Consider the following 13,979-nt stretch of genomic DNA (forward strand, 5'->3'; position numbering starts at 1 on the left):
GTTGATGGGCAATAGCCGAGCGATTGGCCAACGGTAGGCAACAATGGGGTGGTGGCCGACAAAGAGGAAGAAACTAAAAAAAAAGAGAAAATAACTTATTTCTAGAAATTGTTCTCAAAAAATAAAATATTACTTTTTTTAATTTATTGTTTCTATTTCAAATCTATTTTCTAACCACTTTTTTTTTTTTTTTTTTTTTAAATTCTGGAGAACAGAAAACTTAATTGATATTACCAAATTGATTTATGTTCTTTTTTTTATTTCGAAAAATAAAAAAATAGAAATTGGAAGAAACGTAAACGTTACCAACCGGAGTCTAATTCCCTGGGATATGTAGATCCCCCTCTATTATCATTACCATAAAGTGCTCAACACCCCGCATAAACTTCTTTGGCCACTCTCGTCGCTGCCAAGAAAGATATATAGGTAAAAGAACAATAATTTATTTAATTCTTTAATGCATTCTCCTTTTTACTTGCATTAGCTGGCGGCAAATAAATGGGGTTGCCCATGCAACATGGGTTTGGTCTAATTCTGGCAATAGAAACTTCCTGTCAGACAGGAGTTTCAACGATTAACTGCGGCCAATTTTAGAGGCCCCAAACCATCACCACTTACAACAAGCGCAACGAATCCATTGCCTAAATTAGCTCAAACTGCGTGGATTTGCAGGTAGATTTAACAGCGATTGAATCAGCTGGGCAACAAAATCTCAACTATATAGTAACAAGAAGACAAAGATTGCTTCTTCCTTCTCTTTATTGCCCCCATATACAAAAAAGGGGGCGTTCTTCCTCAAATTTAAGCACAACTCCATCAAAGGAAAAGCGAAGAAGCCCCTTCCGCTAGATCTTTCTTTTCTTGTTTAATTTCTTGAGATAGTGGCGATGACGGCCATTTCAAGAGGAGCGGCTCTAATTATTTCTCTAGCCGTGGTAATTAGTTCTTGCGAAGCCCGCGGCGGAGTCAACCCATTGGTGAGTCGAGCTCGTGGAGCTATCCGCGGCGTTGTTGATTCGAAAGAGAAAATCTTTAATGTCTTGCAATTTGGAGCCAAGCCAGATGGACGACATGAAAGCGCAATGGTGAAGCTCTTCCTCATGCCCCAACGAAAGATTATTTGATTTCCTTTTCTCTCTTTTTCTCATCAACCTTTCTAGACTCTTGTTTATTTCCTACGATATTGAACAATTCTCTGATAGGATAAGGATCCTGAGAAAAAGAAAGATTTGACGTTGGTGGAGCAACTAGGAAAGATGGATTTGGGTTTGCATGGGTCGAGAGACTCTTCGATTCCATTTCGATGTTTCGGATAACAAAGAATGCCCATTCACTTTATTCATTTACAAAAGCCATCAAAAAGCATCTGAACCTAGTCAAAGTTTCAGTCCTCTTTTATTCAAACTTTGTGTAGCAATGATGTGATATTCCTACTTGCATTATTGGATGCAGGAATCACTCCAATCCTCTTCGCCTTTCGCCTTTTTTTTTTTAATTTTTTTTATTTTATGGTGACACGAAATTCAGTTTCAGAAGTCGTTCGTCTTTGCCTCCAAAGGGTAGAGGCAACGGGAGCATATACTATGTTTGGATAAACTGCAATTACGAGCACTTTAAAAATAGACGATTTTGTTTTGCTATTTGTGACTTATGATTTACCGCGTTGACTTGGGTTGTTTTTGGGGGGTGGGCAGCAATTCCAGAGGACGTGGAAAGCGGTGTGCCAGTGGCCAGGGAAGGCGAAGATGGTGATCCCGCAGGGGAGATTCCTAGTGGGCCCACTCGTCTTCACAGGCCCATGTGTCAACAAGGAGCCCATAGTTGTCCAGATCCAGGGGACGCTGCTGTCCGCATCGCCGGACGAATTGGAGGACGCTCCCATGGACGTCGACACTTGGATCCAGTTCTACGAACTAAACGGGCTCATCGTGATCGGAGGAGGCACCCTCGACGGCCAAGGTGCTGCTTTCTGGTCGCACGATCTTGGTAGCCAAGGTCCAGGCCTCCCAGTTGTAAGTTTCCCCAGATTCTATCCGAAGCAAAGCCAACGAAGAACGCGGCAGGAAGGATTAGACATTGCCCGAAATTCCTAACGGCCTTGCCCCTTTTTTACCTCTCTCTTCTTGTAGAATTTGATGTTCCAGAAAGTCAACAACGCATTGGTTCGCAAGCTCTCTTCGGTCAACCCCAAAGGGTTTCATATCTCAGTCGTCCAGTGCAACAACATCAGGTTATACAACCTTCGCATCACGGCGCCTGCAGACAGCCCAAACACCGATGGGATCCATATCAGCAGGTCCAACCTGGTGAAGATAGCAAGGAGCGAGATTGCCACCGGTGACGATTGCATCGGCATGATTCAAGGTTCTACTGCCATTAGCATAAAGAATGTAAAATGTGGCCCAGGCCACGGTATAAGGTACGTGACCGGACTATAGTAGGTATGTTCAGTTCGAGTTCTTGAATCGGCATGAGAAAACTGCCACATGTCAAAATAAAAGTAATAACACATTGATTAGGAGAAATCTGTAGACCGCACAGCAGTTCCCGAATTACATGATTTTCGTGTCTTTCTGAAGGGCTGACGAAAGAGTTTATGTTTGCATTTTTCCAACAGCATTGGCAGCCTTGGCAAGTACGAGAATGAGGCAGATGTTAGAGGGGTCGTCGTGAAGAATTGCACGCTTTCAAACACGGATAATGGACTCAGAATCAAGACAATGCGAGGTCCAAAGGCAACAGCAAGCCGAGCTTCAAGCATAATTTTTCAGGACATTATCATGCGCGATGTGAAGAATCCTATCATCATAGACCAAGAGTACAATGCTCATGGCAAGAATCAGGTACTGTTGATTCGGATTTCTCAAAAGTCGAGCTGGTAATGATAACCTACATTGATTAATACCTGAGTTTTTACTATCGCATGGCCAGTGCCTAAATCGATGAGTCGGTCGAAATTCTATTCCTTTAACCTCTCTCGTTTTAAGTTTGTTCCTACCCTACTTGCTTCCTCAGATATCAGAAAATCTGACATTATCGTCATATCATTGTTTTCTTCTTCTCTTGAATTGTGTAGGCCAATCCATCGCCAGTTAAGATCAGTGATGTTCACTTCATCAACGTTAGGGGGACATCGACATCACCAGTTGCGGTTCAGGTGGCATGCAGCAGAATAGTGCCCTGTCAAAACCTCCAATTCTACAACATAAACTTGGACTACGTGGGAAAACCAAGGAAAGCTTTGCCTCCCACTTGCACTTCCACGTGTACTTTTGCAACTGGGCTGTCCTATGGAGGCATCCAAAAGCCCCCAGCTTGCCATTAGGGTTATCTTTGGATATCTCAAATTTCACTCCCATTCTTTTAATTTGTATAGATTGAGCAGGGAGACGGTGGCATTGTCTTGTGGGGTAAAGGAAACTTTTGATATTTGGGAGGATTGGTTGTTTAGAGCATTGAACTACTGTGTTTCACGCAAGGCCTTGAGAAAGATGTGGCGAAAAAAGAATGATTGTTGTGCTTCTGAGTAATTTAGTTCTCTCTACTGTGCGCAGAGCAACGGGTCTTTTGTTCAGATGAACGATGAACTATAGTCACGTGTGGTTAATATAATACTAAACTCATGTTTGATATGAAGAAGAATTGACATCCCAAAGGCCGGCTCAATGTCGTGGTCAAAGCCCTTGGTCGGTATGCAGTAGACGACAACAAGCTTGACTATTGGCAGCAACAAGAATTGCTGCTGATGGAGGATTTGCAGTCCTATCAAGAGGGCCTATAATATTTTCATCGACGATGATAATGTCGTGGCCGAGAATGGCTTTTTGAAAATTGCTGCTGATGGTTTTTAGTAGCAAGTTTTTGAATAATATTTGCTGCAAACACTATTAGCTGCAAAGAAAAGTTGCTGCATGAGAGACTATAATATTAGCAGACAAGAGATGCCGAGGAAAATAAATTACTTGATAACAGAAAAAATTAATTCTTCCCACAATCATAAGTATATATATTAATGGATTTTTATTTTTTTTTGCAATTTTTGAATAATTCCTGTAAGATATTATTTTGCTTGCATAATGTTTTTGGATTTTTTTGGAACACATATTCTTGTCCAGCAATTTCCATCGAATGATAAATGTGGGAAATTTGTTGCTCTATCCTCATTTTACACGCATTGTTATTTCTCCACTTATTTGTAGATAAAACCAGAAAGCATTAAGTAGCGAAAGAAAAATAACCACATATAAATTGATAAAAATGTGTGATAAATAAATAGAAAATGCTCCTTGGCTCCAGAGAGTTACTTAAATGGCTAGAAATTATGTCTAACAGGAAAATGCTACGAAATATTGTAGATGATTTTTCAAGAATCCTCTAAACTTTGTCACCGATGTATAATAGTCCCCAATTTGTGAGGGTTTAGAGATTACCCCCTTGAAATTTAGTTTTTACCGTAGCAGCTAGTTTTTCCTTCTGCATTGGACTAACTCATTTTCCTAGACCAAAATAACCTCAAAGTGTTAATTAGCCACGAGAGCGGGAGTGAGAGAGAGGGGAAGAGAGGGAGAGAGTAACAGTTAATTAGCCACAAGAGCTTTTATGTTTCAATTTAGAATAATACCATCGATGGTCAATGAACTTTTGATTCAATGGACAATATCATTCATGAACTTAAACTTTTAATTTGTTCAATGTAATCCATAAATTTTGATTTAATATACAATGTAATCCTTAAATTATATGAAAATATAAGGTTGAAAGATTACACATATTGAACATTAAACCAAACTTCGGGGTGCATTGTACAATTTAAAAATTCAGGTGACATTATATACTGAATCAAAGTTCAATGATAATTTATGATATTGTGATTTTTAACTTTTGAGTGAGGGTATATTATTTTTTTCAATACAAAAGGATTGGGACGTGGGCTGGCAAGGCCCACAGTAGCCTACTGCTCCATTTGGCATCATCAATTTAGCTATTTGATTTATTCACAAGAATGAGGTTGGAACGATGCTTTCTACATCATCAAAATTACCTTTTGATGTACAGATTACGAGATGTTTTGTCCAGTGATTGATAATTCTCCTTTAAAATAAATGCATTAAAAATTCTAAAATTTATCACAAAAATATAATTACATACTAAAACTTTCGAAAGATATAATTAAATTTCAAGACTTATTGCGAAAGTGCAATTAAATCATAAAATTTTCAAATAACTTGATTGCATCAATTTAACACGTTTTAAAATATAATTATACTTTTAAAAAAAATTAAAACTCAATTGCACTATCATGATAAGTTTTACAACTTGATTACATTCTTTTAAAAAAAATTATGATGCAACTATATTTTTGTCACAAATTTTAGAACTTTAAGTGAATTTCTCCATTTTCCTTTAACTGAAGTAGCTCCACGCACAAACTACACGTGCGAAATTGTTTTTAAGAAGTTTTGTAAAAATGTATTTTTTTAAATTAGATGTTTGCCTAAAACTACCGTAGGAAAATCGCACGTTGTATGTATCTACCGTGTAATTTGGAACGTGAAAGTTGTGGAGGGGAATAGTTTTTTTTCTGATGAAGTATGGGCACATTAAATAAGGAAAAGTTTAGACAGCGAGAGCAGTTGGGGAACGTGCTATTCGTGTCACCGCTTGTAGTGAGCTATTTTGTGGAGACGCTGTTACATCCCCCATGTAATTTTTACCATAAATCCCCTTTGATACTAATACCTTACGTCTTTGATATATTAGAGGATCATTATAGCCCTTTTGGTACTGGACACCAAATTTGAAAGTGGACCATTTCTAAAAAGAATAATATATATATATATATATATATATATATATATTTTTTACCATTTCTTTTTTTTTTCTTTAAGAGCGTATTTGGTAACGATTCTGCTCCCTGGAACAGATTCTGATCAAAAATGATTTTTTTTCTGTTATCGGAAACAATTTCTAAGCATTTTAAACCATTTGATAACCTGTCCAAAATTTCGATTTTGGAATAGAATGTGTTTGGTATCATACTTATTGATTACGTTCCAAATCAATTTATTTTAATTTTTAAATAATTTTTTTTACTTTTTTACCTTTTTATTTTATTATTATTCTTCTTCAAGTGGCCTGTCGCCGGTGACGAGAGCCGGCGACCTCACCGAAGCATCGCCAACCCTTGGCGAGGCTGACCTCGGCAGATTGTGAGGCAAGCTCGCTAGACCTCGCCCTAGCCTGGCGAGCTTGTCGGACTAGTTGTCGGCGATCAGCAAACGATAGCGACAAACGGCAATGGATGGTGGCAGGCGGCAACTGCGGGAAAGAGACTTGATATTTAAATTTGTTCCCGAAATAAGAATTAATCTTTTTATTGTTATTATTCTCGATTCTACTCCAAATCTATTTCCGAGAATAAAATTTTTACCAAACGCGATTCTCTTCCCAAACTACTTTCGAAAACAAAAAAATCAGAATCGGATATTATTTGGATGATTACCAATCACCCCCTAATTCTATCATCTTGAGATTTGCAGCACCAAAAAGAAAAAAAAAATGGAAAGAAAAAGGAATGAAAGAAGACTCTAGAAAACCAAATTGGAGGAGCACCATGAGCGCTGTCCAAAATTCCCATTTCAGCTCCAAAAACCAGACCCGCATCCATCCACCAGCCGAGACGAAGAAGAAGAAGAAGAGAACTAGAAAGCTGCGATCTCTCTCTCTCTCTCTCTCTCTCTCTCTCTCTCCTTGCTCCATCATCAGGTACGCCCGCGGGTTCACCTTAATTTCCTTCCGCAGATCTCATTTCCTGCTTCCGATCACGCGAATTCTCTCGATCGGATCCCGACGGTGTGATTGAGAAACTCCGGGAATTCGAATTCTTTGCGGATCTTGTCCGATCGGCCGATTCGATCTCTCGAGCCCCCCTCGAAGATGAATTCCAACTACGGCAAACCCAACAACCCGCAGCGCAGCTCCGGCTCTTTGGGCAGCTTCGATTTCGACATCGGGATCGGTTCGAACAAGCCTAGGTCCCTGAACGATCAGAAGAACAAGACGACCTCCTTCTCGTACGCCGCCGCCGCGCCGTCGCCCGCGCAGCCGTCGAGGCCCGCGTGGCAGCCCAACAAGCCCTCGTGGACCCACCAGCCTGCCGCCGGCGCCGGCGCCCCCGGCCCGGCGCAGTCGGCGGGGGCAGCGTCCCTGGGCGGGCCCACGTCGATGGTCGGGGACATCTTCGGCAAGAGCTGGTCGTCGTCATCGACGTCGACGGGTTCTTTGGGGTCGGGGTTGGGGATCGGGATCGCGAAGAAGGACACGAACTTGTTCGGGGATTTGGTTAGCTCGGCTTTAGGAGGAGGGCAGGGTAAGGGCGGCAGTGGCAATGTCCCGTTGAAGAACGCGACGCCGGCTGCATCGGCTAGCAAGACCGCATATTCGATGGGGAATTTAGCAGATTCGCTGCCGAAATCCGGTAATTCGATGCACAATAGTGGAAGTCGGGGATCTGGGGGTTATAGTACTGGTGGCGTTGGGGGTGTTAATTGGAATGGCGTTAACGCCGGCGGTAAGAGTGCGACTCTCGGAGGTCCTTCGATGCAAAATATGGCTGGTGGTGGTGGTGGTGGAGGTGGAATCAATACCAATAAGGATCCATTCAGTAATTTGGTTGGTTTTGGATCAAAACAGCAGTCGGGCAGTCTCAACTCAGCGAGCAAGGCCAGTGCTAAGACTGGCACCGGTAGTCATGAGTTTGGAGATTTTCAGAATGCTCCTTCATCCGGTACGACCACATTCTCGTCGAGCGGGTTTTCCGCAAATAAAACCAATTTTGCGGCATCAAACATGAGCTTTGGTTCGAAAATGGATGATTTCGGGGTGCCTGCCAAGAATTTCAGTCAGCAGAGTCAGACTCCTGTCCAGAGCTCAGGCGCAGACAGTTTCGATGTGTTGTTCTCTTCATCCTCTGGTTCGGCTTCTGCTGGTGTTGCCACAGGAGAACAGCAAGCTGTGGGAGTGGATGACTGGGGTTTGGATTCAGATTTTGGAGGAGGAAATGAGGGTGGCGGCACCACCACGGAACTTGAGGGGCTTCCACCGCCTCCTTCAGGCATATCAGCTTTAACTGCTAAGAACAAGGGCATGGATAATCAGAAGCAAGGGCAATATGCCGATGCCATTAAGTGGTTGTCGTGGGCTGTGATTCTCCTTGAAAAGGCTGGAGATAATTCTGCCACCACGGAAGTCTTGTCGTGCCGAGCCTCATGTTACAAAGAAGTCGGGGAGTATAAGAAGGCTGTGGCAGACTGTACAAAGGTAAAGTGCCAATAATTGCTCACAGATTGAAATCTTCTTTATTTTGATGAAGGCGGTGTATGGCAATTCCTTGGGGTTTATTAGTTGTATCCGTCAGATATTTTGGTACCTTAGGTAAGATTACTTCATTAATATGAGAATAATTCGTGTCATTTGGGCAGTGATGAGCTACATTTCAGAATACACAAACTTACAGATGTTTTTCTACTATTTCAAAGAAAGAAATATTGACCTCTGAAAACATTCTGCCCTGTCTGGGAGCTTAAGAATCAATCTTCTCACCGAGAGCTGCCTTATTTTTTAGGCATGTGAGGTTTGACTATGCTTAAGATTCCATATCTTGGAGATTAACAGTGACAGTTCCATGTCATGTGTCTACCTATGCTTAAAGAATTTAGGCAGTATCTTTTATTGTCTAGATTGGCAGCTATCAAAGATTGCTTATGAACTCTTGAACCAGGATTGATGAAATATCTCTTAAGACATTCTATTAATTATAATAGCAAGATTTTGTGATATTCCTCGTGAAAAGGATGAAATCAATAGAAGGCATGACAGGTTTTTGCTGAGCAGGTGCTAGAACATGACGATGCAAATGTAGCCGTTCTTGTACAGCGAGCTCTTTTGTATGAGAGTATGGAGAAGTACAGACTTGGCGCAGAAGACCTGAGGATGGTGCTGAAGATTGATCCTAGTAACAGAGTTGCTCGAAGCACTATTCATCGCTTGAACAAAATGGCAGACTAAGCAACCTTCTGAAACTTATTCATTTTTTCTCCTCAAGTGATGAGCCTTACTTCTTCCCCTTCTCCAATTTTGTTTGGGGAATAGTAAAAATCTTATCCTTTGTCCGAGATTGAGATTTACATTGGTTGTAAAACTTTTGAGTGTATAACGTATTGTATTTGCTTCAGTTTTCATCGGATGCTACCTGCAACTAATTCTTGATTGTCACTTCATAAAGGTATGAGATTTTTTAGGTTTTCTCCACTTTGTCCCATGCAATGTGCAGCAATTCACCTTAAGCTCAATAGGCGTAGCTCCTTTTGTTTCACTGTAATACACACATACTTTTGAATGATTTGGTTATGTGTAAGCTGATCCATTATCAGTTGTGAGGTAAATGAGATTGAAATTCCCTCTCTTTACCCTTCATTATCTTCTTGAGAAGGTTATACTATTGTCACTGTGAATACCTCGAGAAAGTAAATTAAATTCGGTTGGGAACTTCAGAGGATTTAGATTGCTGCATTGTGGATTGACTGCACTTCTTCATTAGTTGTGATCTTACAATGCCTTCCTAAAACAACTGCATGACTGTTTTACTGAAGTATTATCTTCCTGTCTGCAATATTGATGCCACAACTTGAATAGCTTCCTGAGCACTGGATTTTTCAGCTGGAAATGTACTTTGAAATCTGAATCACATTTCATCGTAGCAATGGTGGTTCTTTTTCTATCTAATCATACTGTATCAGTGCTTTCTCTGCCACAGAGGAAGAGATATCGTTCATTGAACTAAAAATCCGTATTTGGGAGATCAACATGTGAGCCAATTATGCAGCAAATTGGGTGGCCTCTGCTGTAAGCACGGGTTTAGCTCAAATCTCTGTTAAATTGTAGTTATACCGGTCCATTAGAATCGACTGGAATAATAATATCGTGCCTTGAATGTTAATGCAAGTAGATGGCTAGGCGGTCATTCGAGGAGTTTGGCAAGAATTGCATAGCCTACCAATTTTATCTGGGAATTTAAGTAAAAGCGCCTAGATCACAAGTTTACAACAGCTAATTTTTGACTTTCAAGCGGGGATTTCTCTCTTTATTTTTCAATGTGGAGGGGACTAGTGCCATCTTGCATCGTTTGCGGCGGTGAATCCCAAATGGGATGCTAAGAGATCTCCCTTTGTCCTTGCTCCAAGCGGAACCGAAGAGCAACGCCAATTGAGGGGATCTGAACTCGCGGCGCATGGTTGGAATCCGCGCTGCACTCTGTGGGGGCCTTTCAAGTGGGGTATTCATTCCGCACCCTCATGCATTGTTATGGGAAGATGTATTCTGGGATGTACAAGGAACGAGAAAAGATTACAGTAAGCAGTAAGATAAGATCTGCAATTAGCGAGACAGTCTTATATAAAAATATCCGCAGGAAATCGGACATTCTTCTTCGAGAAGCCTGCAACGCAGTTGCTTGAAGGTTTTCTTCAATGGTAGGGGTATCGTCCAAGGAAGTGTCTTGGTGGGGACTAGCTTTCAGCTTTCACCCCAACAATCCCTATCAATTGTTGTCGAATTCAGATTGTTGCACGGGCTGAGCCAGGACGTGTACATCATTGTTGTAGAACTCACCAAACAAGTTCCACGTCAATTGCACAGTGCAGGCCACGTTGATTCGGGATAATCAAATATGGTGGTGGTTGTTGTTGCCGTTTGTTGTTGTTGTTCTCAATTGCAATACTTAGAATGCAATTACATAATTATTATGAAATGAAAATAAATGAAATTGACAAATAATTTTAGAGAGCTAGAGTGATTGGAAGTGATATTTGAGCAAGAACAAAGAGATGTTGAAGAATGAGAGCAAGAGGGGACTGATAATAGAGGATCAAAAAAATTTCCCCTCGAGCACAAGCTCTTGTTGGGACGTTAATGTTCACTTATCACTATCTTTTCTTATGACCCAACGGCCAGGTGTTGCCCATTAGAGGTGATCGGTTCTCATATGGACAATTTCCACTCAGCTCATTAAGGGCCGATTCCATAAAATGGGAACCGTGAACTGCCCTTGGTTTTATAGGCACAATGGGGAATCGGTCTGGTTTAATTCGATTCGGTTCCTAAGTGGGCCATGGAACCCCACCTAGGAACTGGCCAAAACCCTTACCTTTGCAATCAATTTAAGGAGATAAATTAAATATGAAGTGGAACCACAAACTCTTCGGAAAAGGACAGAAGTTCGACATGTTATTTAGGAAGCCTTCAATTAGATTATTAGTTGCAACAGTAATAGGCACGAAAAATTTCTTAACCTCCATGCTTCAATTCTCGTAGTCCCACCGGGGGGAAGAACAGAGCTTGGAGCAGGAAAATGGAATGAGGCATTTAGCAATAGCTTCGATCGTTCCTTCCAAGATCCATCGGTTTCCTAGCTTTCAATAATGTCGAGTAACGAATAAGAAGCGGTGAATTTATCTCACAGCACACGAAATCCATCACAAGATGACATGTGGGGACTATCAGATAAAAATGCAGAGATACCAAATTCACATTCAAAGATGAGAGAGTCTAAGCAGATTCATCAACACCTGCTACATAAATCAAGCGATAACAACAAGAGAATGGCCATTACATTAAGGCCAAAGTGAGGGGAAAAGTACCAAAAAAATCATAAATCTATTGCATTGATATCAATTTAGTCATATTAATTTAGTTCTAAACCTTTTAATATTAGTAGCAATTCAGTCCATCCGACCAATTTTGGCTAGCCGGCACTGACATGAATGTCGATCGGTGGTTAGATGCTAATGTGGTAATTTTAAAGATTTTTTTAATTATTTTTTCAATTTTTTTATTAGGTTTTTTTTTTTTCCTTTTCTTTTCCAGCGGTGGCTGGCGAGGGCTTTGCGGCCACTGCTGGAAAAGAAAAGGAAAAAGAAAAAAAAAAAAAATTAATATTTTTTTTTTGAAAAATAATAAAAAAATCTTTAAAATTGTCACGTCAGCTCCGGTAGACCAAAATTGGCCGGATGAACTGAATTGGTACTAATATTAAAAGTTTTAGGACTAAATTGATCCAATTGAAAAGTTTAAAATTGAATTAGTACCAATGCAATGTGTTTAAGACTTTTTTGGTACTTTTCCTCCTCTAATGTGAAAAACTAGGAAATTGGATGCAGCTTCCCATTATTAAGATCAACTTTTGACCCTCCTTCGTTCCTTATCTGTCTCGACAGGTGAAATATCTCTAGCGCCCGATCTTTCCAACTTGTCTGTTTATATATCAACGTACTTATTTGTGTTGGTTGCGGTGAGTGACTCCCCACTAAAGTACACTATGGTTCTGATCGCTGCACTTAAGCTAAATCCAAGTTTTTGCTTGCAGAGAAATTCAAAATATGCTCCGGATTATAGGTGATCAACAGGCAGGCAGGTAGAGACTAAAGAAAAAAAAAAAAAAAAAAGGCGGGTCACACGAGATGCCAAATCCTGAGAGAATCAAAAGATAATTACACAAATTTGAGCAATGGCCTTACATGAAGAAAATGCGAGTCTAGGTAATTTTAACTTGGTCTGACCTCGAAAGTTTATATTTAGATTTTATGCATTCGACGGACTTAGGTGACACATTAGACCCGATCTTTGGGCACGACCACTAATCACCTCCATTCGCTAGTAATTACACATCCATGCGGGGCCACGCAAAGTAACCATTCGTGGGCTACAGTTGTTATGTGTCGATCTTCTAAACGATAATTTAATTATTGGTCGCACCAGTAATTTTGCATTCGACTCCAACATTCACCTATTTCTCGATTCTTCCATAAGCATTCATTTATGACGATTAATTAAAGTCGGCGTCCTCTTGGATGAGGGATAGCGGTTAGGGCACCAAGTAAAGGGATCTTTCACTTGTCAAGGTGATGCTTCGGCTTCCCCAATCATCATCATTTCATAGCAATGGGTCGTTGAAAAGATAAATAAGTAATTGTCTTTATGACCACGAAAGAGCTGGATAATTGATTCTCATGTTATTAATAGTCGAAATTCCCCCCTTTTTCATTCAAATTTTTGAGCGTTTTTTATATTACATTCGTATTTTTCAAGTACAGAAACACCATACCCAATATTTCAGGGTCGACCAAACTATTTATTGAACTTATTTCCTCGAAATTTTTAGTCAGCACCTGAAATATGTCTTTTGATTAATTTTGTTAGAACATACCCTGCAGGGAGGGCAAATCAATTAGTTCAAAAAGAATTATTGAAATAATTCCCCAACTCATTTTAGTTTATCGAGAATTCGGAAAAAAAAAATTGTATAAGCGAAATGTTTATCTTTTTTATAACTAGTAGCATCAATTAAGTTCCAATTCTTTTATTTCTTAAATCAATCAAAAGTATATTTTAAGTGATTTTATCTTCAATCTTTATTTCCGTAACTCAGTGCCAAGCATAAGTATGATAATGAGTTTAAAAGCATAGATGTCCTTCATAAATTTTCTAAAAGAAAATCTCATATATATTTTTTTGCCAAATAAATGGTCCCACATTTTTTTGTTAAATAGTGATCTTATGCAGCCTATCGAGTACTTTTTATTTTGGTCGAATGCTTATCAAGTATTCAAACATGGAAAATGAAGCAATCTTTTCAATACACTTTCACTGTATGATAAAATTTTTAAGTCTAAATAAATCCTTCTCAAAGCTTAGCCTTTATATAAAATTGAGTCGGGTCTGTACTTTGTAGAATTCATGACCAATTGGTTTTTCTACCTCAAAACCCGTATTATCTCAAACAAAAAAGTGGTAAATGAAAAATCACAATGTCACTATAATCAACATATTAACAAAAAAAAAAATAGTACAAATACCTTAATTTAAAAAATTCAGCAACACGAAATTCAAATAAAAAATTCTTCTAAAACCAACCAATAAAAAGA

General features: G+C 39.8%; 2 protein-coding genes across 2 annotated transcripts; both read left to right on the top strand.

Moving 5' to 3' along the window:
• Window positions 1-1,855: 1,855 nt before the first annotated feature.
• Window positions 1,856-3,493, top strand: LOC104434846 (exopolygalacturonase). The gene is made up of 4 exons (XM_010047704.3): window positions 1,856-2,012; window positions 2,130-2,419; window positions 2,618-2,843; window positions 3,077-3,493. Exons 1-4 carry the CDS (start codon window positions 1,881-1,883, stop codon window positions 3,323-3,325), a joined length of 897 nt encoding a protein of 298 aa, XP_010046006.2. The 5' UTR covers window positions 1,856-1,880; the 3' UTR covers window positions 3,326-3,493.
• Window positions 3,494-6,605: 3,112 nt separating this feature from the next.
• Window positions 6,606-9,469, top strand: LOC104428242 (uncharacterized transmembrane protein DDB_G0289901). Its single transcript, XM_010041239.3, has 2 exons — window positions 6,606-8,319; window positions 8,893-9,469. Exons 1-2 carry the CDS (start codon window positions 6,937-6,939, stop codon window positions 9,064-9,066), a joined length of 1,557 nt encoding a protein of 518 aa, XP_010039541.2. The 5' UTR covers window positions 6,606-6,936; the 3' UTR covers window positions 9,067-9,469.
• Window positions 9,470-13,979: the final 4,510 nt, after the last annotated feature.

This window comes from Eucalyptus grandis, chromosome 2 (assembly GCF_016545825.1).
Source record: "Eucalyptus grandis isolate ANBG69807.140 chromosome 2, ASM1654582v1, whole genome shotgun sequence".
NCBI lineage: Eukaryota > Viridiplantae > Streptophyta > Magnoliopsida > Myrtales > Myrtaceae > Eucalyptus > Eucalyptus grandis.

Bases quoted from the DNA above. Each gene is read 5' to 3' on its own strand.
- LOC104428242 (XM_010041239.3), top strand. From the start codon at position 6,937: ATGAATTCCAACTACGGCAAACCCAACAACCCGCAGCGCAGCTCCGGC. The intron at 8,320-8,892 runs GTAAAGTGCCAA...TTTGCTGAGCAG, and splicing joins CTGTGGCAGACTGTACAAAG to GTGCTAGAACATGACGATGC.
- LOC104434846 (XM_010047704.3), top strand. From the start codon at position 1,881: ATGGACGTCGACACTTGGATCCAGTTCTACGAACTAAACGGGCTCATC. The intron at 2,013-2,129 runs GTAAGTTTCCCC...CTCTTCTTGTAG, and splicing joins AAGGTCCAGGCCTCCCAGTT to AATTTGATGTTCCAGAAAGT. The intron at 2,420-2,617 runs GTACGTGACCGG...TTTTTCCAACAG, and splicing joins GGCCCAGGCCACGGTATAAG to CATTGGCAGCCTTGGCAAGT.